Here is a 22,161-nt window from a genome sequence, read left to right as displayed (position 1 = left end):
ACAATGACCGTAAAGCCGTGATCCTTATCAGCACTCTCCTGCTCCTTCCGAAATGCGGCCGCCTGTAGTTCATGCAGTCCTGCTCTTCATCGTTCCTCTCCGCACACGGCCGGTATGCCTCCACGCTGAATCAGAATAAACCACACCTGCACGCTGCCATTACCAGTTAATATGCTGCCCTTAATCCCAGACAGCTGGCCAAGCGCGCGCGTGTCGAACTACACGCAGACCCGAGAATGCTGGGAATTGTAGTTTCTAGACCTTCCCAGCTTAAGAGGCATATTTACACACTCCTCGTCTTTGCCAGCCCTGAGTCCTGACATGCAGGACTGTTTGTGCTACCAGTCAAAGGGAGGAAGGCACCCCTTGCAGGCTTCTCCAGTTAGAAATAAAGTAGAGCTTTGCTTTGTGGTGGTTGGCTGAGCCAATGCTGGTAACAGCAGCGGTTATCCATCACCCCTCTATTGGTCCATCCAGGATACTTTGCTCAAGTGATTGACCTAAAGAACTGGCTCTAAACCCTCTCCTCATATCCTAAATGTAGCCTGGGAATGGCCAAGGCCCTCCAATGGAAAGGGCCTGAGCCATTTAAACTGGCTGTGGATGTCCGATGTTGCACAGTAGGCAACCGTACATCTCTCCAGCTCCCTAATAAGACATCCCTCAGTTTTAAGTGTGGCTTCGGACCAGACAGTCCCGATGGCCAGTTCCAACCATTTGAGGTAAACAAACCAGTGTCCGGAACAACCATATTTGGTTGTTTTTGAAACTGAGGGCAGAGACGGGGCTTCAACCATTAGGAGCTTACTCTTCCAACATATGGTATTCTAAAGGCATTATAGTGGTAAGAATAATGATGCATGGCAGTGTCCTATAGAGTAGAAATCGCCTAAGGCCAGCTGCGTGTCTAGTCCACGTTATAAAAGTAACACACAGTAATTTGTGAAAGTGAAAATGGGACACATTGTTTCTCTGCAGCACTCCACTTAAGGTGGCTTCAGCGGTGTGACGAAATGACTGCAGCCATGCAGAAGTACAAGGATGAGTAGTGGCTAGACCACCTACTTTGCCCTCACACTACTACAAATCAACAGTGATCCTAATCATAAAGATGAAAGGGGCACAGTCAAGAGATCTACCTCCTTCGCCTTTTGTGGTAATGTGGGCAGGCTATGCATTTAAGAGGAGTGTGAATGGGATATCAATAGCAACCCAAACAACAATAATACAGCCGTCCAAAATAAAGGAATGTCCAATCAAGGTTCTATGAAATATATATACTTTAATTAAACACACCAGTATGCAATGTAACTTACTATAAAAACACTACATAAAAACTCATCCCTGTGGAAGGAACACCGAGAATGTAGTTGTAGCAAGCACTCTGGGTACTGTAGCAGAGCTGAAAGGCAGGAAATGGCAACAATGTCACTTTTTAAAGGACATGTCTTATTAGACAAAGGTGCACAAGGGTGGCTTATAAGTCTCCAGGGTCCCAAAAGTGGACCACGAGGGCTGGACCTCGTAAAAAAGTACCTTAATCTGTTCTCTTGCTATTCAACTTGTCAGTGCTGTGCATGCAGGTCGTCATGGGTTTGGATGCAGTGAGTTACGGTGATCGCGGCAGTGAGTCGCCATCAAGTCGAAGTTGAGATGAAGCATTGTGCGGTTTGATGCAGCGCTTGAGCTGTGCAGTTCGATGAGGCCACCAGGGTCAGTTTGACAGTCAAGCTTGGGTTCTTGAGGAAGAGACTGGTGGTTCAATGCATTGTTCGAGACGTGGCAGTCCAAAGGTTTAAACAGCGGCAACCTTCTTAGTAGCAGGTGGCACTATGCAGCAACTAACTGGTTAGATGCTGCCTGCAACACAGCGGTTTGAGGAGTGCTAAAGGCAGCACTGTGGGTCCTGGTGGTCCGAAAGCAGTCGAAAGCGGTTGACTCATGTATAAGGACGTTTTGCATCTATAGAATCCAGGAATCCAGCTCCTTGCGTCTTCTTTTTACTAACCCTCCACTTTGTTGAGCACTTGTTCTTAGGTTGAAAATGGACCTGTTAAGCTTGTTATTGTACACTGGTGATGCCTTATAACTTTAAAAGCATGTGATAACTTGTCTAATATCTTCTGCCCTCTGTTTATATCATTGTAACAATTACAAAGTGTGGTGTGTTGTATTTGGACAATGCACGGTGCAAGTCCCAACCTAGGGGTTCAGGGACAAAGTGAGTCAGTTTCCTCTTCACTCCCAGTCCCGGGAAAGGCTGGCACATGCAGGTGTCCTTCATCTCCAGTGAGGAGCCTAGGTACTGATGCAGCTAGTAGAGTACAGGCATTAGTGCAACAGCAAGTCACCTCCACTGTTCCCTGTGGGTCATTTTGGGACCAAGCGTGCCTCTTCCTTGGAACTCTTGTCCTTACAACTGGAGGAATTTGGAAAGGACTGCTCTCTGTTAGGTCCAATGTATTCTTCTTGTCTTGTAGGTCCAAAAGGAATTCAGGAACTTATGGGAGGCCTCCTCCTCCATAAAGGCTAAAGGCCACTGAATTGGATGAAAGCAAGCATGATTTAAGGGGTCCAATCACTGTCAAGGTAACAAGTGACTTTTGCCTTCTTGCATCATACCCAAGGTGCTTTGCTCTGCAGGAGTAGTAGGAAAGAAAAGGAAGCCCACGAAAACCAAAACAGAGAAACCATTTCTCCAGTCCTTTCTGCTCGATCTGGCTTTCACGACTCTGCTTGCTTCCCAAACCTACAGCTTCAAAGGCCCTCTGGTGTGCAGCACCCCAGTGTGAAGCTGGCACCATTGTTTTGTGTGAGCCTCTTTGAAGGTTGGTTTCCAGGAGTCCTCCTGCTGGAGTTTCCTGGGCTGGAGTGGTGTTACCCAACCTCCCAAGAGATCGAAGGAGGAATAGCCTTCCTGCCTACAGTCCTGCGGGCTGAGCAGAGACAGACGGTTGTCTAGAATCCACAAGCCTTTTCATGGCTGACCTGAGCTCAGAGTTGGCATATGTATGATACAAATCTGATGTGGCTTTAATAATTGTGTGAACTATCTGTCCCCATTCAAAAACTCGAGTATGGCTTATTAGAGATTCCCTGCAACCAGACTGATAGCTCATCATTGTTATTGTTTTGGGTCCGTGGTGCATATTTGAATGCAGCCTCTGACTGCAGGGACCTATTTGTCAGAGCAGGTGTAAAACGGGGCACCTGTGAAATTTAAACCTGCTCTGTGCCACTAAAGAGCGGGGTCTAGAGATCAGGAGACTGATGCAACAGGCACAGGTGTACACTATGCTTTTGGGATGGAGTTTTTTTAGAGTGGGAGGTCTGATAATCATACCACCCTTTCTGAGATGGAATATCTGCAACCTTTTATTGATAAAAATAAAAAAAGCCAGGGCTTCTATACCCTTGCCAAATGGGAATCCTTCACAGACTGACATGTAAGCCTGGGGTCAAAGCATTTTCACATATAAAGTCTAGCAAGACACACAAAAAAAAGCTACAGAACAGGGAGCCCATCATCAGCATGTTCCACCATTGAGGCTGAAGTTTGGAAAGATCTGCCACCAGAGTGACTACGCTTGTAGCTTTTATTAGTCAGAAGTTGCTGTCTGCTTGAGCGGTGAGAGCAAGAGAGTTTATTAAGATATGATGGGGCATCACCATAATCACATTTATGAGTGATAGTCATGGTTTTGAACTTTATTCTCTGAGCAACTGGCGACCAGTAAAGGTCTTTCAATGTTGAAGCGCCTAGAAACACTTATGTACAGGCGCGTTATAAATGCCATATCATATGAGATCATCTAGGGATATTAGCTACAATCTGAGTGACCAGAGTCTGTATCATTTGGAGCTCTGCAATCTTGTATGATGGTGCTCCAGCAAGCAATGTATTGCCTTTATCAAGTTTATTCCCAATAATAGCTGTAGCTATTGTGGCAGCATTGGAGTCAGAGATGAATGGTCTTATCTGACAAAGCAAACAAAGAGAATTGTGACTGGAACTAGTAGTGCCTGAAACCTGGGCATCCATATTCATCTCAGTATTGAGATTAATACCCAGGGATTTACCTTTCCTCAATATAGGGACGGTATGTTTATTTATAGACATGAAGTCGCAGGAATGACCAAGTTCTTGATGGTATTAGGGGCCACCAGCTGAAGTAATTATTTATTTATCGTTCTGGCATAGCCAGTTGTCTCCCATCCATGAATTGATGACATTTAAATATGTTGTTAATATGATTACTGTCTCTGGCAATATCGCCAAATAGCATGAACAACAGCTGGTTATCTGCATAATTTTGAAACTGGACCTCACTGTTATGCAGAAGATCATGAAGGGGTTGTATGTATAAATGGAAAAGGAGGGGAGACATAAATGCTCCCTGGGGGACTCCTTGCATAATCGGGTGGGAGTGAGATGGCCCAACACCACTGAGGCAGATCTTACTCATAAAAAATAACTGATCCAAATGATGAGAAGGTGATCAAGGTTGAGGTCCTGTGTAAGTCGTGACAATAGAAAATCATGATCGGACACATCAAACAATGCTGAAAGGTCCAGGAACATCAACAAACCTGCTTCACCCTCATCCAGAATATTAAAGATGCCGGACCGGACTGGATATGCAACATAGATGTGTCTGTACTATGTGCTGGTTGGTACCCAGTAGGTTATTAGTGATAGCAAAGCATTCTAGCTCTAGGTATGTGATTTTGTCCAAGATTTTAAGAACAAAATTGACGTTTGTGATAGGCCGATAGTTACCAGGATCAGTAAGCGCCAAAAAGAGGGGGTAACGCAGGTCTCTTTCAAGGAGAACTCCCTACCTATGACCAATGTTGTCCCCCAGGCCAGCTTGGACATAAGACGCTAACACCTTGGGAGCCCACTCCAAACATAGCTAGCTCCGATCTCGATGGAGATGATCCTTATAAGATCAGGAAAACTGACCCAGTGTAGATGGTAATACATTTTCATCTAAAAGCTGTGATACAAAACTACCTAACTCGCAACCTCCCACCCACCCACCTACTACTTTGAAGTGCGCCTTACTTAACACTAGATCGCTTAATGAGCACGACATTGATATCCAAGATTAGATACTTGGCCTTGATCTCCTGTATCTCACAGAAACCTGGATTGGTGAGGCCAGCGGACCTCCAATATCGCTGGCCACTTCTAAAGGCTATTATATCTTCTGTCAAAATTGGCCAGGGAGGCGGAGTTGCAATTGTCATAAAGAATTTTAAGTGATTTTTTAGGAAGAATGTTGACTGCCTTGGTTGTGAAATATTACATCTGAAAATAGTTTCATCCCCTTGTAGTTGTCTGAATCTCCTCGTTGTCTACTGTCCCCCATTAGAAATGCCAAACTTCAATAATGAAATCATCCATATTCTTGATACAAATGTTCCAAATTGTTCTACATTAATGGTTGGTGACCTAAATCGTTGGTATGACAACATCTCTGACAAAGAAGCTATAGATCTTGAGTCTGCGTTAAAACAACTTAAAATACGCTGTTCATAACACTGAGCCCACTACAGATAAAGCACATATGCTTAACTGTGTTGCTTCCAGAAACCTAGCAGTACAAATTGAGAGCACCATCCCATGTATTTTGTCCGAGCATTATGTTGTAACTTTTGAAATGGGTGTTCCACATCCCCTTCTGAAAGTTACTTGGGCCATAAAAAAAATCATGACCCATAAATTCACGAATATAAAATTGTACGGATGAGGCAGGAGGAACAGAATTTAGAAAATTAAGCAGCCTTTTTATTCAGAGAAAAAGAAAAAAAAATGTCTTCAGTTCGATCTTCTGTTCTTTCCTTGGTAGGGATGCACTTGCAGCCTTCTTGTGTTAGTCCTCATAGGCCCAGAGCGTCTCCGGTGTGCCTCTCTCTCTCTCTCTCTCTCCGCTCGGATGTTCTGAAAGAAATCAGATGGAACACACTCAGTCCTTTGTCAGTTTCTTCCTTAAATAGGGGACAGAGGGTTTTTGACTAATCAGAATGGACTTGGTGCTTAAGTCTATAAATATCCTCATAAGCCCCGCCCCCTTCCTCTCTGAACGAAGGTTGCCAAGATGTCCCCTTCCCTGTTCCAGTTGTTTTCCCCTTCCCCTTCCCCTGGCTGCTACCGACCTGAATATCAGGTAAGTTTAATGTTTGTATGTATGAGCGGGGAGCGGGTATTAGGTTCGTATCTTTTTCAGCGTCTGTTCCTGTTATTTCATTGTTGTTAATAAATGGACGCCAGAGACACCGGTTGATTTCCTTGTGGTTTTGTTTTTCTGTTACTGCCTCCTCAACCCCCTCCCATCTGCGTTCGCTCCCTGGGTGTTCCACTTGCTTTGAGGCCGGGACCTGTCCCTCTTCACGGCCGCTATGTGTTTCAGTTTCGTCCGTGCGGTCACCATGTAATTCAGGCTCCGGCTCGAGGCTGGCGTCTACTTCAGCCTCGGCCTCGCGGCCGGCATTCAATTCACCCTTGCGGCTGCCACTCAACACAGCCTCGCGGCCGGCACTCACTTCAGCCCCGGCGTCCGCATTCCCATGTTCACAAACCCTCCCCGAAGGATCGAGCCGTTCGGGTCGATCAACACTTCTGGATAAGTAATCCGGCACCACCTGGAACGCCGCAGGTCTGTGTAGGGTCTTGAAACAAAAAGCCTGTAGGGTAAGAAACCAACGTAGTATTCTCTGGTTGGAATCCTTATGAATGGGAAGCCACTGTAAAGGGGCGTGATCCGTGAATACTGTAAATGTCCGCCCCAAGAGGTGATACCACAGAGTCTCCACAGCCCATTTGATTGCAAGGCACTCTTTTTCAATAGTCGAATATGCTTCTTCATGTGCCAAGAGTTATCGACTGATAAAGGCAATAGGGTATAAGTTATCCTCAAACCCCTGTGAAAGCACTGCACCTAGCCCTGAACAGGATGCATCCGTCTGTAAAAAGAACTCCTCTTTGAAATCGGGACACCGTAAAACCGGGAGAGCTGAGATGGCCTTCTTTAACTGATTGAAAGCTTGAAGAGCCTCAGGGTCAGAGTGCAAAGTTTGTTTGTATGTAGATTTCAGGGCCTCTGTCAATTGAGCTGCTATGGAAGAGAATAAAGGGATGAATCTCCTGTAGTAACCTACAAATCCCAAAAAGGCTCTGATTTGTTTGCGGTTACTCGGCATAGGGAGTCGTAGTATGGCATCCACTTTGTCTAACTGAGGTCAGATTTTCCCTCCTCCAACCATATATCCCAAATATCGGGTCTGTCGTGCCCCTATTGTGGTTTTCTTTGGGTTGATTTTTAAACTGGCTTTGTCTAGTTCAGTTATAACTTTCTCCAGATGTATGAGATGATCGTTCCAACAGTTTCTAAACACTATTATATCATCTAAATACGCTGAACAGTAGTCCCCATAAGGTGATAGTATCTGGTTCATTAGTGATTGGAAAGTAGATGGTGCTCCATGTAGGCCGAACGGTAATACCGTGAACTGATATAATCCGGATGGAGTCACGAAGGCTGTCTTAACCTCGTCCTCTTGTCTTAAAGGGATTTGCCAGTAACCTTTAGTAAGGTCTATGGTTGTCAAATATTGGGCCGCCCCAAGCTTCTCCAATAAGTCATCTATATGAGGCATAGGATAGGCCTGGTACATTGAGATTTCATTTAGTTTCCCAAAATCCATAAAAAACCGTTTGGAACTGTCCGGTATTGGTACTAGTACAATTGGAGAAGACCAATGGCTGGTAGAACGTTCGATGACTCCCAGTTTCAACATTTCTTCTACCTCATGCTGTACTGCATAGCTTTTACTTTGAGGCAACCTGTATGGTCTTGTTCTAACAAATTGATTCGGAGGGATCTCTATTTTGTGTTCTATAAGGTGCGTTCTGCCAGGTAAGAAGGAAAACACATGCTTTAAAGGGGAAGGGATCTCAACTCAACAGTTCCGTTTTTTTCTCTTTTGTTAACTCCGAACCCCATTGAACTGACTGTAGTGCGGTTGGCTCCAACCCTTCTCTGATAACGGACATGCACCCGGTCTGGGCTACCATGGGTTCTTTCCACTCCTTTAACAGATTTATGTGATAGTTCTTGTTTTTTTCTTTTCTGTCGGGTTGTTCCATTAAGTAGTTGACGGGTCCTAGGACATCCAAAACCTTATAGGAGCCCCTCCATTGTGCCAACATCTTGTTGTAGGAAGTAGGCAACAACACCAATACCTTATCCCCCTTTTGGAAAGACCGTACCCGGGAGTTACGATTGCAATATTTCTCTTGGGTTATCTAGGCTCTGCCAAGGTTCTCTTGAGCCACTTCTCTCAATTCTGTTAGGGTTTCTCGTAATTCTATAACATAGTCTGTCAAGTGGGTTTCCTCTTCCTGTTCTTCCCATTCACTTTTTGCAATGTCCAAGACTGTTCTTGGTTTGTGTCCAAATAACAGTTCGAACGGCGAAAATCACGTAGAGGACTGAGGGGTGTCTCGCAATATCATAAGGACCCACGGTAAGGCTCTGTCCCAGTTTGCCCCTGATGGCTCAGTGACCTTTTTTTAACATCAGCTTAATGGTCTTATTATACCTTTCCACAAGGCCATCCATCTGCGGATGATAAGCCGACGTTCGAAGTTGCCTAATCTTCAGTTGTTGGCATACCTTCTGCATGACCCCGAGACAAAATTCCTTCCTTGGTCCATGATTATTTCGGCCGGTAGACCTACCCGGGCAAAGAAGGGTACCAACTGGTTACATACATTAGTCGCACTGATACCCCGCATGGGGAAGGCCTCAGGGTATCTGGTGGCATAGTCCACAATGACCAGGATATACTGGTGGCCGTGACTGTTAGGTTCCAGTGGACCCACAATATCCATCCCCACCCTAAAAAAAAAAGGTTCTTTTATCAGAGGCATTCGGTGTAATGGAGCCTTCGGGGGTATACAGGGATTTGTCTTCTGACATACCACACATTCTTCACAGTATCGACCCATGTCTCGATACACCCCTGGCCAGTAAAACCTTTTAAGTACTTTCTCTTGGGTTTTTTCCCTGGCCAGATGCCCCCCAGTGGTATCATCGTGAGCTAGTTTTATCACGGTCGTTCTAAAACTTAGGGGTACTAACAATTGTTCAATTTCTTCTTTTGGTTGACCCTTTGTCACTCGATACAGAAGTCCCTTTGATGATTTGAACCAAGGATAGCTCGATCCTTTCTCAGGTGAAACAATGGACTGTTCCCATGCCGTTTTCAGGGTAGGTCTGCCCTTAGTTCACTGCGATATGAAGGATGCTTAGCATCGGGTAACCAGTCTATCAAACCCGTAAATTTGTTCCCTTCAGTCCATTCCCTTTTTCCTTTTCTGACTTCACTCCTGCTTTTCTTGTGTGGTTTTAGGGCCGCAACCCCTAAGTCTACTTGGGGAAAATGGAGCGGTTTGTAGCCACTCAGCCTCTTTTACACACTCTTGGAAGGATGGCAGGTCTGTTCCTAATAACACCGGGGTTGGTAAGTGAGGCATGATGGCTACCTTCATTATAGACTCAACCCCCTTAACATCTATGGCAACTTCCTTTGAGGGGTAGGTTTTAGTATCACCATGTACACATTGGATAGGTATTGGAGCCATTGTCCCACCCCCATTTCCACTTACTTCCGGTCTGACTGCCGTCTGTTCACTTCCGCTATCAAGCAGGGCTTGGCTGGGAGTCCCGTTCACTCTCACGTTCAGGAAGTAGGCGTCTCTGCTTCGCCTGAATTCTTTCCCTTGAATGTACCCAATCTCCATTGTTTTGTTTGTTTATTATTTGTAATGTGCCGGAATACCCTAGGGTAACAGGGCGCAGCAGATACAGGAATTTGCAAAACTTGGTTGCAGACAATAAAATATATACAAGGCATAAACACAATAATAATGAAGGTAAGCAGGAGTATATACATATATGCAGTTAACAGTTGTGTGTCCAGTATGTCCAAGTGACAAGAGGGAGGGGCGGAACCTGGCTCAGTATGTTTAGACAACGGCTGTCTTCAGCCAGGATATCATCTTGGAACGGAAGTTTTGGTAGGGTAAGTCCATTCTAAGAGTGGGTGGTAGGGAGTTCCACAGTTTAGCCGCTTTCCCTGGGAAGCTATTACCTCCTATGGTAGATCGTTTGTGGTTAGGGACGGAGAGGCAGTCTCTGTATGCTGTCCTTGTCGGTCTCAAGGATGTCAGTCTGTGAAATCTGTTGATCAGGTAGATGGGGGTGGGGCGCGTTATTGAGGGACTTGTGGGTGAGTGAGGCAGTTTTTAGGGAGATTTTGTCTGATAGGGGTCCAGTTGTTCTGCTGGCTGTGCGCTGTGATGTGGTCTCTTCTTGAGATGCCTAGGGCCGCTCTGAGCGCATTGTTCTGGAGGGTTTGTAACTTGCTAGTAGTGGCTTTGGAGGACCCAAGATAAAGGGCGCTACAGTAGTCTAAGCGGGATAGTATGAGGGCTCTGGCCAGGGTCAGGAAGCTGGTGTCGGATAGAAAGGGTTTGGCTGTACGGATCAATTTACACGTGTAAGCCGTGGAGGAGGCTAGTGAGTTCACCTGTCTGTTAAAGGTGAAGTTGGAGTCCAAGTAGAAGCCCAATGTTTTGACTTCGTGTCCCACTCTGATAGTGTTGCCATCAATTATGAAGGATGAGTAGGCTGGGCTTAATTTCTTTAGGCTGGCAGTGGTACCCAAGGTGATGAGTTCAGTTTTATCATCATTCAGGCATAGACCGTGAGTGGCCATCCATGCCTGGATGATGATGTAAACCCTATTCACCAAGGCCAAATCCTTTCCATAATCTCCAGAAAGCGGAAGGAGGATCTGGGTATCGTCTGCATAGTTAGTGTAGGTGATACCGAGATGATCCAGATCATCGAAAAGGGGCTTGGTAAATATGTTATACAGTGTAGGGGAGACACAGGAGCCCTGAGGTACGCCACAGGTGATGTGTATGGGGTCTGCAGCATCTGTAGGTGAAAAAACCCTCATGGTTCTGCCATCGAGGAAAGATCTAATCCATATAATGGCCTCAGGGGAGAAGTGGGCGGCCGTGTGTAAGTGAGTGCAAAGGACCGAGTGGTCGACCAGGTCAAATGCAGCAGAGAGGTCGAGGAGGAGGAGTAATGCTGCTTGGCCATTGTCATTGGTTCCGCTGGTTTGGGTTTTTTCGGGCAAAACCTTGCAATATGCCCCCAGTCCCCCCAATCGAAACACTGTGGTTGTCTGCTTATGCTTGGCCATGTTGCAATCCTTGGTTTCCACCCCTGGGGTTCTAGGTTCCACTGATCCCGGACCCTTCATGGCAGTGGTTCTTGGTAACTCGGAGGTCGTTCCCCGGACAGAACCTGCCTTCTGGTAGGCCGAAGCAATGTCTATGGCTTCTGCCAACGTGGGTCGATGGTGCTGTCTCACCCACCTTTGCATGGGTGGGGGTACGGCCTCAGTAAATCGCTCCAGTTTTATTTTATCCACCACATCTTAAACAGTGCTATTAGCCGGTTTTAACCACTTGTCTTTTATGTCCTGGATACGAAAGTACAACTGACGGGGTGTTTCTCCTGGCTTTAACTTGGTCTGAGTCTTATTCTGTAAGCTTCCTCGTCCATTCCCATACATTCTAGTATGGTCCTTTTAATATCAGCATATGCGGTATCTCTAGCTGGGTTAGCCGCCTGATAAGCCCCTTGCATGGTTCCTGTAAGTAATGGGGCTATGAAGTGACCCCATTTCTCCACTGGCCACTGGGCGTTTCGTGCTACGCTTTCAAAATTGGTAAAAAAAATAGCAGGGATCCTCCACGAGTTGGAACTTCTGTAGGACTGCCGTTGAAGCCATAGGGTTCCCTCTAGTTACCACAGTCTCAGTCACCTTCTTCAAAGCATCTTGACCGGCAGCCTGCAATTGGTAACGCCTGCTGCAGGGTTTGGCGATCAGTCTGGGCCTGGTGAGACTGCACTTGGATTGCTTGTTGTAGTTGCTGTTGTCCTTCAGCCAGGGCTTTTATGAGGACCAGAATTAAGAAAATTAAACAGCCTTTTTATTCAGGAAAAAAGAAAAAAAAATATGTCTTCTGTTCTTTCCTTGGTAGGCATGCACTTGCAGCCTTCTTGAGTTAGTCCTCATAGGCCCAGAGCGTCTCCGGTGTGGCTCTCTTTCTCAGCTCGGATGTTCTGAAAGAAATCAGATGGAACACACTCAGTCCTTTGTCAGTTTCTTCCTTAAATAGGGGAGAGAGGGCTTTTGACCAATCAGAATGGACTTGGTGCTTAAGTCTATAAATATCCTCATAAGCCCTGCCCCCTTCCTCTCTGAACGAAGGTTGCCAAGATGTCCCCTTCCCTGTTCCAGTTGTTTTCCCCTTCCCCTGGCTGCTACAGACCTGAATATCAGGTAAGTTTAATGTTTGTATGTATGAGCGGGTATTAAGTTCGTATCTTTTTCAGCGTCTGTTCCTGTTATTTCATTGTTGTTAATAAATGGACCCCAGAGACGCCAGTTGATTTCCTTGTGGTTTTGTTTTTCTGTTACTGCCTCCTCAACCCCCTCCCATCTGCGTTCACTCCCTGGGTGTTCCACTTGCTTTGCGGCCGGGACCTGTCCCTCTTCACGGCTGCTATGTGTTTCAGTTTCGTCCATGCAGTCACCATGTAATTCCGGCTCCGGCTGGCGTCTACTTCAGCCTCTGCCTCGCGGCCATTACCTAATGCAGCCCCGGCCTCACGGCCGGCATTCAATTCACCCTTGCGGCTGCCACTCAACACAGCCTCGCGGCCGGCACTCACTTCAGCCCCGGCGTCCGCATTCCCAGGTACACAAAGTGCAACCAACTTATATGAGTGTCTGTATCATATTATGTCTTCCACATCAGAACCTGAACCACCCTCAGTTCTAGTGGGCCAATTTACCACCTCTCTGAATGTCATACTTAACAGAGTGGCACCCGTTCGACTCCAACAAGTCGGAGACAAAGTGTTGCACCAGTATTGATTTACGCAAGAACTTCTTAAAAAAAATTGAAGAGAAGGGCAGAGGCCAAATGGCTTAAATGCTCTTCGGATGCTAGTAGGAACAACTGGAAAATAACAGAAAAGACCTACAGGGAAAAAATGCTTACAGCCAAAGGAGACTTCTTCAATAACCAGATTGAGAATGCTGCAAATAGCTCCAAAAAACTGTTCGAAGTTTTCAAAATGTTAGAAAAGCCAAAAGTCCAATCACCTCCTAACAACCCCACTGATCAAGACTGTGCTAGGACCCAGTCGGCTTTTGAAGCCAAAATACAAAAAGCAAGTTACAAAGTAGCCTAGTTAATAGGTCTCCCCTTCTCCTGCTGGCTCGGCAAAGATTAGCGACACACCACTCAAATTTGACTTTTTACCCATCACCATCTCAGAGATGATATAAATGCTATCATGCATATGCCCATCCTCGTGCCCAGAAAATATCATCCCACCTAAGGTGAATCTTGATCATAAGGAAACCTTTGCCCTTTTCTTAACAAGATTTGTTAACACCTCTTTCACCTTATGGTACCAGATTCCATTAAAAAGGCCACTATTACCCGTTTGATTAAGAAAACAGGTCTAGATCCTCAAGATGCCAATAACCTGAGGCCCATTACAAAAATGTAATTTTCTAGTCACAATACTAGACAAGACTGCCACCTCCCAACTCAAAGCATTTGTCGAAGGCTCCAGATTCTTACACCCAAGGCAGTCTGGCTTCAGGCCCAGTTACAGCGCTGAGACTGCCCTAATCGACCTACAAACTCTACTAACTATTACTGATAAAAAGGTAACACAGGTCTACTCGTGTTATTAGATCTATCTGCGGCATTTGCACTTGTGGACCACAAGCGACTACTCCAGACACTGAGTAGCACCAGTTTACTTAGCCCAGCTTCCATTACATGGATCCACTCTTTCTTGTTCAATCGAACGTCTAGAGTTTGTTGGTGTAATGCCTCCTGCTCGCCTCTACCCATTGTTTACAGCATTCCTGTATGTCCCCTATCCTTTTTGACCTTTACCTTAAACCGATGTGTGACTGGTTGGAGGACTCCGGGACCTTCTTTATCAACTATGCTGATGACACTTCGCTGGTGATGGAGCTCTGTGTGAACTATAAGCAAGACCTAGCAAGCCTTAACGATCTGTACCTTCTGGTGGAAACCTGGATGAACCTCAACTGAGTGTGCTTGAACAGGAACAAGACTGAGTTGATAATATGTGGTTCCGCCCAGGCCAGGGCTAAACTAGACCCAAGTTACCAATTGTTCAAGAGCCATGATTGTCACATTCCATTTGCTAAGGAAGTTAAGACCCTGTATTCCACCTTGAAGCTTCCCTTATCACGGGCTCCCACGTTATTCGGGTTGTAGCCAATTGTTCGCACTAACTTCGACTTCTTAAAAACATCCGTCCAGTTCTCTCCGAACCTAAATGCGCATCCATTGCACATGCAGTGATCCTACCAAGGATTGATTACTGCAATGCCGCACTGGGAGGTGCAACCAAAAAGAATCTACAAAAACTGCAAGTGGTCCAAAACGATGCTGTCCGCACTGTCAAAAAGAAAACCAGAAAAGAGCATATAAACAGAGGCCGGCAAGCACTGCAGTGGCTCCCTGGCCCTGCCAGGGTCCAATTTAAGACAACCACACTGGTGCACAGATGCCTGTAAGGCACCAGTCCCACCTACCTCAAAAACATGATTTGTCTTTATGAACCACCAAGGACGCTCTGCTCCTCTAACTTATTTTTAGTTAGTCCACCAACCTACAAGCGATTCAATGGCCTTGGTAGATCGTTTCCTGCAACTGCGGCGAAATGCTGGAATTCCTTACTGCTTGAACTTAGACAACAAAAGGACCCAAATTTGTTCCATACTCAACGAAAACATTTCTCTTTTCATAATTATTTTTCGGTTCCGGCTCCCCTAGATTGTCTCTAAAAGCTTCCTTCTCCTCTGCTTGCCCACCCCCTTTCTTTTGTGGTTGTCTCGTCTTCTGATGTCCTTTGTGCATGTGTTCCGGCATCCTGATGCCTGTGGGCCTTGGCGCCTTATAAATCTAAATAAAAATTAAAAAAGCAGTTGGGTATGAGGCCAGTAGAAACTCTCATGACTATTGCAGTAATGGTTTGCACTAAAAGTGGGGCTTATTCTTTAATGACTTTACCATGGCATACATCATTGGCACAATTGGTAGCTTTGCGCTCCTGGCTAATTTTAGAAACTTCTTCGATGGACACAGGGAAAAATGTAAACTGCGGATTAGAATTGTCTTTGGCTCTCAAGATTCCAAATGAGAGCCCTGGAGGGTTAGGGGTAACATCAGGTGGCCGTTTAGAGGGTGATTTGGCTGATATTGGTCTTAATCTTGTTATTTTCTTGGTCAAAATATGGTATAATTTTATGAACTAACAGTTTTTGGCTTAAGTGGGGAGACAATGTCCAGAGCTGATTGTAATAAAGCGTGGTAAATGTCAACCGTTTGTTCCAAATATTTTCTGCAAAAGGAATCCTCTAACAATGGGTTAAGCATGGAGGCAATTGCTTGAGGAGTGATTTTTAAGAAAACTGCGACATAGAGTTTTGGGTGTGTTGGTAGGGGTCGGCATAGTTTTAGTAGGCATTGTTAAATCGGAAAATATTGTTAAATGATCTGACCGTGGACAAGTAGTGGAACTACTAATGTTTGAGATCACATTGTTACTAGTAACTATCCAGTCAATAGTGTGGCCCTTCTTATGGATTGGTGTTCTGACTAATTGAGACAAGTTAAGCTCTGCGAGGGTGATTAAGCAGTCAAATGCTTCCCTGTAATTGGGGTCCAAATATCCTAAGTTGAGATCCCCCCTAGGATAATGTTAATTGGAGTGTTGGTCAGGAAAGGTTCAATTGTTTCAATCAGTATATTTTTTTTACTTTGGCATGCCTTCAGGAGGCCTATATGTATGCATGAGAAATTGTATGTCACATTAGGGTTTACCAAGAATTTAATGCGCAAAATGTCACACCCAGGTATAGGGTGAACATCTAAAGAATGAATCTCAACATTTTTCGAGAAAATAATAGCCACTCCCCATCTGACCCTATCTGATTGATCATTATGCATAAAAGGTGGGAGTTTGGTACAGCTAAAGACCGAGGGGGACCAGCAGCCAGATGCAGCCATGACTCTCTGTCAAAAACATGCTGTCCGTTCCGAATTCATGGATGAGATCAGCCGTCTCAGTGGAATGTTTCACGAAGGACGATGTCTTATAAAAGTGCACATTTTATTAAGGTACAATGAAACTTTTAAAATCAGATTTAAAAAGAATGTTTGGAGAGCAAGGCTCAGCAAGTCACCTATAGGAGCCTCTAAAGTTGAAGGTATTAAGGGCTCAATAGTATTGACAGCAAAGGTGGCCATAGTAGTTTATGTAGACTGTCAAGATCCTCACCCTAATGCACAAATGCATCAGTCTCACTGCCCCATCTTACTTATCAGACACCATTACTAAACACACTTCGACACGCCCCAAAAGAACTCCCCACGCCAACCAACTCCGCGTTCCCCCTATCAAAAGAGTTAACGCGGAGGTATAGGTTTTCCTCACATAGCACTCAAACTATGGAATGCCCTACCGAACACACTCGGAGCCAAATCCTCCCTATCCACCTTTCGCAAAACCCTCAAAACCACTCTATTCAACTAGCTCCATATGCTTCCCCACCCACTCCCCCCTCTCCGTCTCAGGATTGTCTCTACCCACTCCCCTACTCAGTATCTCATGTATCTAAGTTGTCTGTATCATATGATCTTGTGAAACTAAGTTGTTTGTATCCTATGTAACCACTAAGCTTCTTGTATCCACTGTAACCAGCAAGTTTCTCTGTAACAGCGTCATGATGCCTAAGGGCTGCTGCGCGCTTTATAAATGCAAATAAATAAAGATTGATGCATGCTTTAATATCAAATGAGAAGACCGATAATTAGTTACTTGTTCTGTGGGAGTAGTTGCTGGTGTAAATGATAGTGAAATTAAGACTTTAGATAGGTGAGGCCAAATCATGTGCAGTCTTTGGAAGGGGCACTGTTTATGGCAGTGTATCAGGGGTAGCACAGTAGTAAGTATGGACGGATTTAGACACAGGCGTCGCAGCAGGCTGCATGTTATTAGCAAGAGTTAGATCCAAGCAAAAGGCATCCATAGGAGTAAGATCCAGGTGCATCTTAACATACCAAGAGAGGATAGCCTTGCGCTGATGCCTCTGCCTGGCTGTCAAGTCTCCAGTTCACCAGGATCAGGCATGACAAAGCTTTGTATGAAAACAAGGACAAGGTCCTTAGAACTGCTAGCGCACAAACAGCGTTGAGGTAGGCGCGGCGAGAAACCTTCAGCCCCGCAGGGAAGATCGGACTAGAGGATCCTGACAACCGAGTGCACACAAATGATGAGTTAAGCAGGTGAGTAAGGACTCAGGCCAAAAAGTGGTCCATATGCAAATCGGATATATTGGGGGTGCCATTGAATTCAATGGGAGGGAAATTTGCAAAAAAAAAAATCTTTCATAACACATAACATGCTGTGTTTGGGTGTATTCCCATCCCACCTCCCCCACCCAAAAAAACAAACTTTCTCGATTCAGTAGTGTTTTTCTTGTATAAGATTTAGGGTAGGTTTCCTGGGTTTTTCAGATTTTTGCTGATTGTGAAGCAGCCTTACTTAAAATAAGGAAACGCATTTTCTATTTTTGCACATTAATAGTTTTTTTAAAAAAACGATTGTATTCACTGTTTTCATTAAAAAAAACAGATGAGTAACAAAACAGAACAAAAGCAAATAACAGCACAGTGAATCCCAGACAATACAAGTAGGGGCGCCACAGCAAAGTATAATCTCATAAAAGCAGAGCGGCATTGTGAAATGGGCAAGTCGACAAGTTATTACAAACACAGAGATCTCATTATAGTCGACAAACCAATCGAATCCATTGGCATCACAGACCATCAGCAATACCGGAGGAACAAGGTACATCGTCCCAAGATTAAACCAACAAGAAATATTGAAGCATCTGTGGTCTGATAAATCAGAGTGGATTTCTTTCACAGAACTCCTGGAGTGGCAGCCACACCTTGATATAGCTGGGCAAACAACGCCAGGAGGTGGCACAATTCTTCTCTGCTGGGGCTATCTCACAAATCTTGTAGCACCAAATGTTGATTTGCGGACTGTCTGTCATTTTCCAGCATGTAGCAAGTGTAATATAGGCCGCCAACAGTAGGTGACTAATTTAAAATTGCTCAGGATCCTTTTATGGGATAGATGGATTAAACTGCATCTCCAGGCAAAATCACCAAAGGTGCATAGGTCACTACGATCCAGTAATTTCTTTTATTAAAGCCAAGACCTCCTTCCAGAATGTTTGGGTCGCCACATTAATAGGGTTCTATGTAATTTTATCTACACCTGTTTTTATGACTGGTGTTTTTACGAAGAGTTTTTGGCAAAAAGATTCATCGAAATTTCTTTTTTTTATTGGGGGTGGTCCCACCAAAGGCCCTCCGTCCTCTACCTATTTTTTGTAATTGCCGACCCCTCCTATTTTTTGTAATTGCCGACCCCTCCCAACTCTTTCTATGCCCTTTTCCACCCCCAAAACAATTTCGAAAAGTTTTTTCGGCAAAAACTTTGTAAAAACACGCGTAGTGAAAACTGGTGTCGATGTCAGGACGTTGTACCATTAATAGTTGGGAGAAAATGGCTTATGGAAATGAGTCAGGCACCCACCTCTTCTCTCAGGACAGGGGTGACCCGTCTTTTGGAGTAGTTGTTGGTTTGTTGAAAGGTCATTAGAAGGGGAGGGCATAGATTTAAAAATGACTAAACAGCGCGTCTGAAAGGCTTGGTGGGACAGGTTACGTTTGCCATGTTCGTTTAATTGCTTGAGTTAAAATCTTGCATCCAAAAGAACCCTGCTACAAGAGAATTGACAGTAGTTGGAACAATCAGTTGCCAGGTATTTTACAGTAATATCTTAGAATGTTGATGAAACATCGCCCAATTGTGGTATGTGGAAGGAGGGACATGAAAAGGAAGGGGCCAGACTTGCGGTTAAATTGTATACAGCAACATACGCTAATGTAAGTTGTTTAATTATTTACAGTGGTCAACATTTATGTGCAGTTTGGAACAGGGAAGATGGTCATAAGTTTGGGGGAATGCCACTGTTGGTCTTGGGGCTCCTACTAGAGCTAGGTGCTGTTTTTTGGCATGTTTTAAAGCTTGTACAGTAGTTATGCATTTCATTTCTGTTTGGGGTGGCGTGTGTGACAAATAAGGAGCCTGGGGATTGAAGGAGCAGAAGCTGGAGGCAGCACACGGTTGGTGGGGAATGTAGATTGAGGAGTGCTTGTATTTGTTTTTACATAGATGTCTGTGTCCCAACAACCTTTTCTAGGCATTAACCGGGTTTGTCATTATCCTGATTTCTTTGTAAGATAGTGCCCCTTTTCATATGTGCACCCGACTTGCACCCAAGGGGTTTCCAAAGCTGGGTTAAAAGGGTTGGATGGGATCCTAGACAAGTATTCTATCCTACAGAAGGTCACATGAGCAGCACATCAGCCCCTCACTGAACTTGGGAGATTTGCTGAAATGCCTTGCCCTTCACTTACTAATTGAAACCAATTAGCTAACCAGATGCCTGACAACCAACCCATTAGGGTAGTCCAAGTATACCCCCTAAAATGAATTGCCATCCCTTCACAATAAACTACATGTGGGTAATTTTCCATATCTTGTCTCCTGCGTAGAGTCTGGCGGCAGTGTTGCACAGAAAGAAGTGCAACGGTTGCGGAAACGAAACCAGCAGCTGGAGGAGGAGAACAACTTACTAAAGCTTAAAGTGGAGCTCCTGCTTGACATGGTGAGGACTCAGTCATGATACTTTGAGGAATTAGTTATAATGTGTGAAGCCAGAGAGCCGTGCAACCTGTAGCTCTACTGTCTTGGGATCTCATTCTGAGGCCCGCATTTCAGTAAAACTTCTGAGCAAAAGAAGTTTGCTTCGGAACCCAGCTTAACCACAGGTTCAGTGCAATCTGGCAAAATCTGCATGGCTGTCGGACCACTCTTTGTTGTAATGTAAGGAGAGTCTGGTGCGCCAGCATTGCAGCAATTCATTGGATTGTGCACAGTGCCCCCATCTAAAACTAGGTTCAGTCAGATGAAATGGATAGGGGGTAGGGGATGTGGGATGCGGGGTGGGAGGTAGTCGATGCAATCCACCATATCATGTTATGAGGTTTGCATGCTTAAGACAATGGACACAAAGAAAGTGATTGAGGAGTTACTGAATGTATGTGCTGAGATTGGCCAAAACCTGAAGAGTTCTTCCTTGTTGCAACTTTTAATGCTCCAAGAATAACCCAGCCATTGGTTTCAGTTGTTTGGTTCAAGGGGCATTGCTCGATGGTCAAAACAAATGTGCATGCCCTGTATAACCTGAGGAATGACTCCGATGCTTGGGGCTTGAACTCTTCTTCCAGAGTCCCAAGCCTTTAGTTGTGTAACTTGTGTGATTGATGTTTCTTTTTAGTTTAGACTCTTGAATAGCCATAGGAAAGTCATCTGTTATGTACTGCGTTTGTTTAGAGAAATATGTCTGCTTTGATCTTAATGGTTTTTTTAGATTTGGATGACTTTGATTGGCTCTATTGCCCACCTGGTACCTCATTATCATGTCTTCTCTGTTGACAGCTCACTGAAACCACAGCAGAATCCCATCTAATGGAGCAAGAACTTGATGGCATGAAGAACCTTGGGACGAGGCGAAAGTGAATGAAACCGTGGTGCAAAGAAGAGGGGGTGGGTAGAGGTGGTATGCAGATAGTTAGGAGCAGCAAACCATCTGGGACAGATATTAATATTTAACACTTTTAGGCTATGATGGTGGTTTGGTGTGAGCTGGTTTGTGAAAATAATGTAATGGAGGACAAAACCCATAACCTTCGGTAACCCAATAATACGTCAAAGGGAGCATCATACACTGAGTGCCTGCTCTGTGTGCAAGTAGCCATATTTATGTTTTAAAATAGAATGAGCAGCTTAGAGACATTAAAATTGATTTGTTCTTGTAATCAAGAGACTGCATTGGCAAATTATCACCAAAGGGATCTTCGCCATCATCAATGTGTTTACTCCAGTCCTTCCACCCCCATCATACCTCTTGTGTGATGGGCTGATGCATTACAGCAGATGGGACATACAGAAACAACTTTCTTTCTTACCCACCTGAGCTGGCTGACCTTGTTGCTAACTGCTCGAGGGCCCCAGTGGCGCTGTTACCTTCTGGGTCAACCTGCCCTGCAGGTTAATATTGCCATTAGTACCTGGGACCCTACAACAAGGTTCTAAAGGCAAGATTGCATCAAATGAAAGAAAATGTAGCTTACTGCAAGGCCTTGCTTCTGCCAGATGGACTCTCTTTTCAATGTTGATTGACTAGAAAGGTATGTTTTTATTTTCGTTTTTTAAAAAATATTCTCACTTTTAGCACACGCGTTTGAGGTTTGCGGGTGCTAATGGCAGAGCAGGAGCTGAGAGGTTACTGGTGGCAAGAGGTACGCAGAAGAACAGCAGGCTTATACCAGCAAATAAAGCCCACGTTCGAGCGGCCTAATTGTCAGCAGCCCTCCCCAGGTGCTAATGAAGAATACAAGGTCATCAAAATACTGCTCCTGACAGACATTTTCAGTGTCAGGTGCAGTAGTGAATTAGGGTACGATTATGAAGGTGCAGTTGCTTTTGTACCATTGTGTGATTTGTTTTTATATATTTATAGTTCTATTTAATTAAATACGGTTTTAATAGTATTTGTGCTTTCTGTATTAATAGGTCTGTACACATATTGCCTTTCTTCAACTTCTCAGACTGCCAATTGGCAAAAAGGTGAAATGGCTTAACACTTTTTGGAATGGTAAAAGGTTAAATGGCTTAATACTTTTTTTGGAGTGGTGAAAAGGTGAAGGAACAATTGTTTAGTGACATCTTTCCATAAGAGAGCACTGTATGGTTAAGCACGCTATTTATAACTGAGAACAAGCATATAATCAGACTGCACAGC

At 44.7% G+C, this 22,161-nt stretch overlaps 1 protein-coding gene across 1 annotated transcript in view; it reads left to right on the top strand.

Annotated features, from left to right (window-relative positions):
• The window catches only part of CBY1 (chibby 1, beta catenin antagonist), a 101,277-nt gene extending 79,367 nt beyond the window's left edge, over positions 1-21,910 (top strand). Inside the window, exons 4-5 of the mRNA XM_069652968.1 lie at positions 19,850-19,962; positions 20,796-21,910. Of these exons, the coding sequence (XP_069509069.1) occupies positions 19,850-19,962; positions 20,796-20,876 (194 nt within the window). The 3' untranslated portion in view covers positions 20,877-21,910. The remainder of the gene's footprint in view (positions 1-19,849; positions 19,963-20,795) is intronic.
• The last annotated feature ends 251 nt before the right edge of the window (positions 21,911-22,161 follow it).

The sequence above is a fragment of the Ambystoma mexicanum genome, chromosome 3q (genome assembly GCF_040938575.1).
Source record: "Ambystoma mexicanum isolate Mex_15411 chromosome 3q, UKY_AmexF1_1, whole genome shotgun sequence".
Lineage (NCBI taxonomy): Eukaryota > Metazoa > Chordata > Amphibia > Caudata > Ambystomatidae > Ambystoma > Ambystoma mexicanum.
This window is presented reverse-complemented; position numbering and strand designations above follow the sequence as displayed.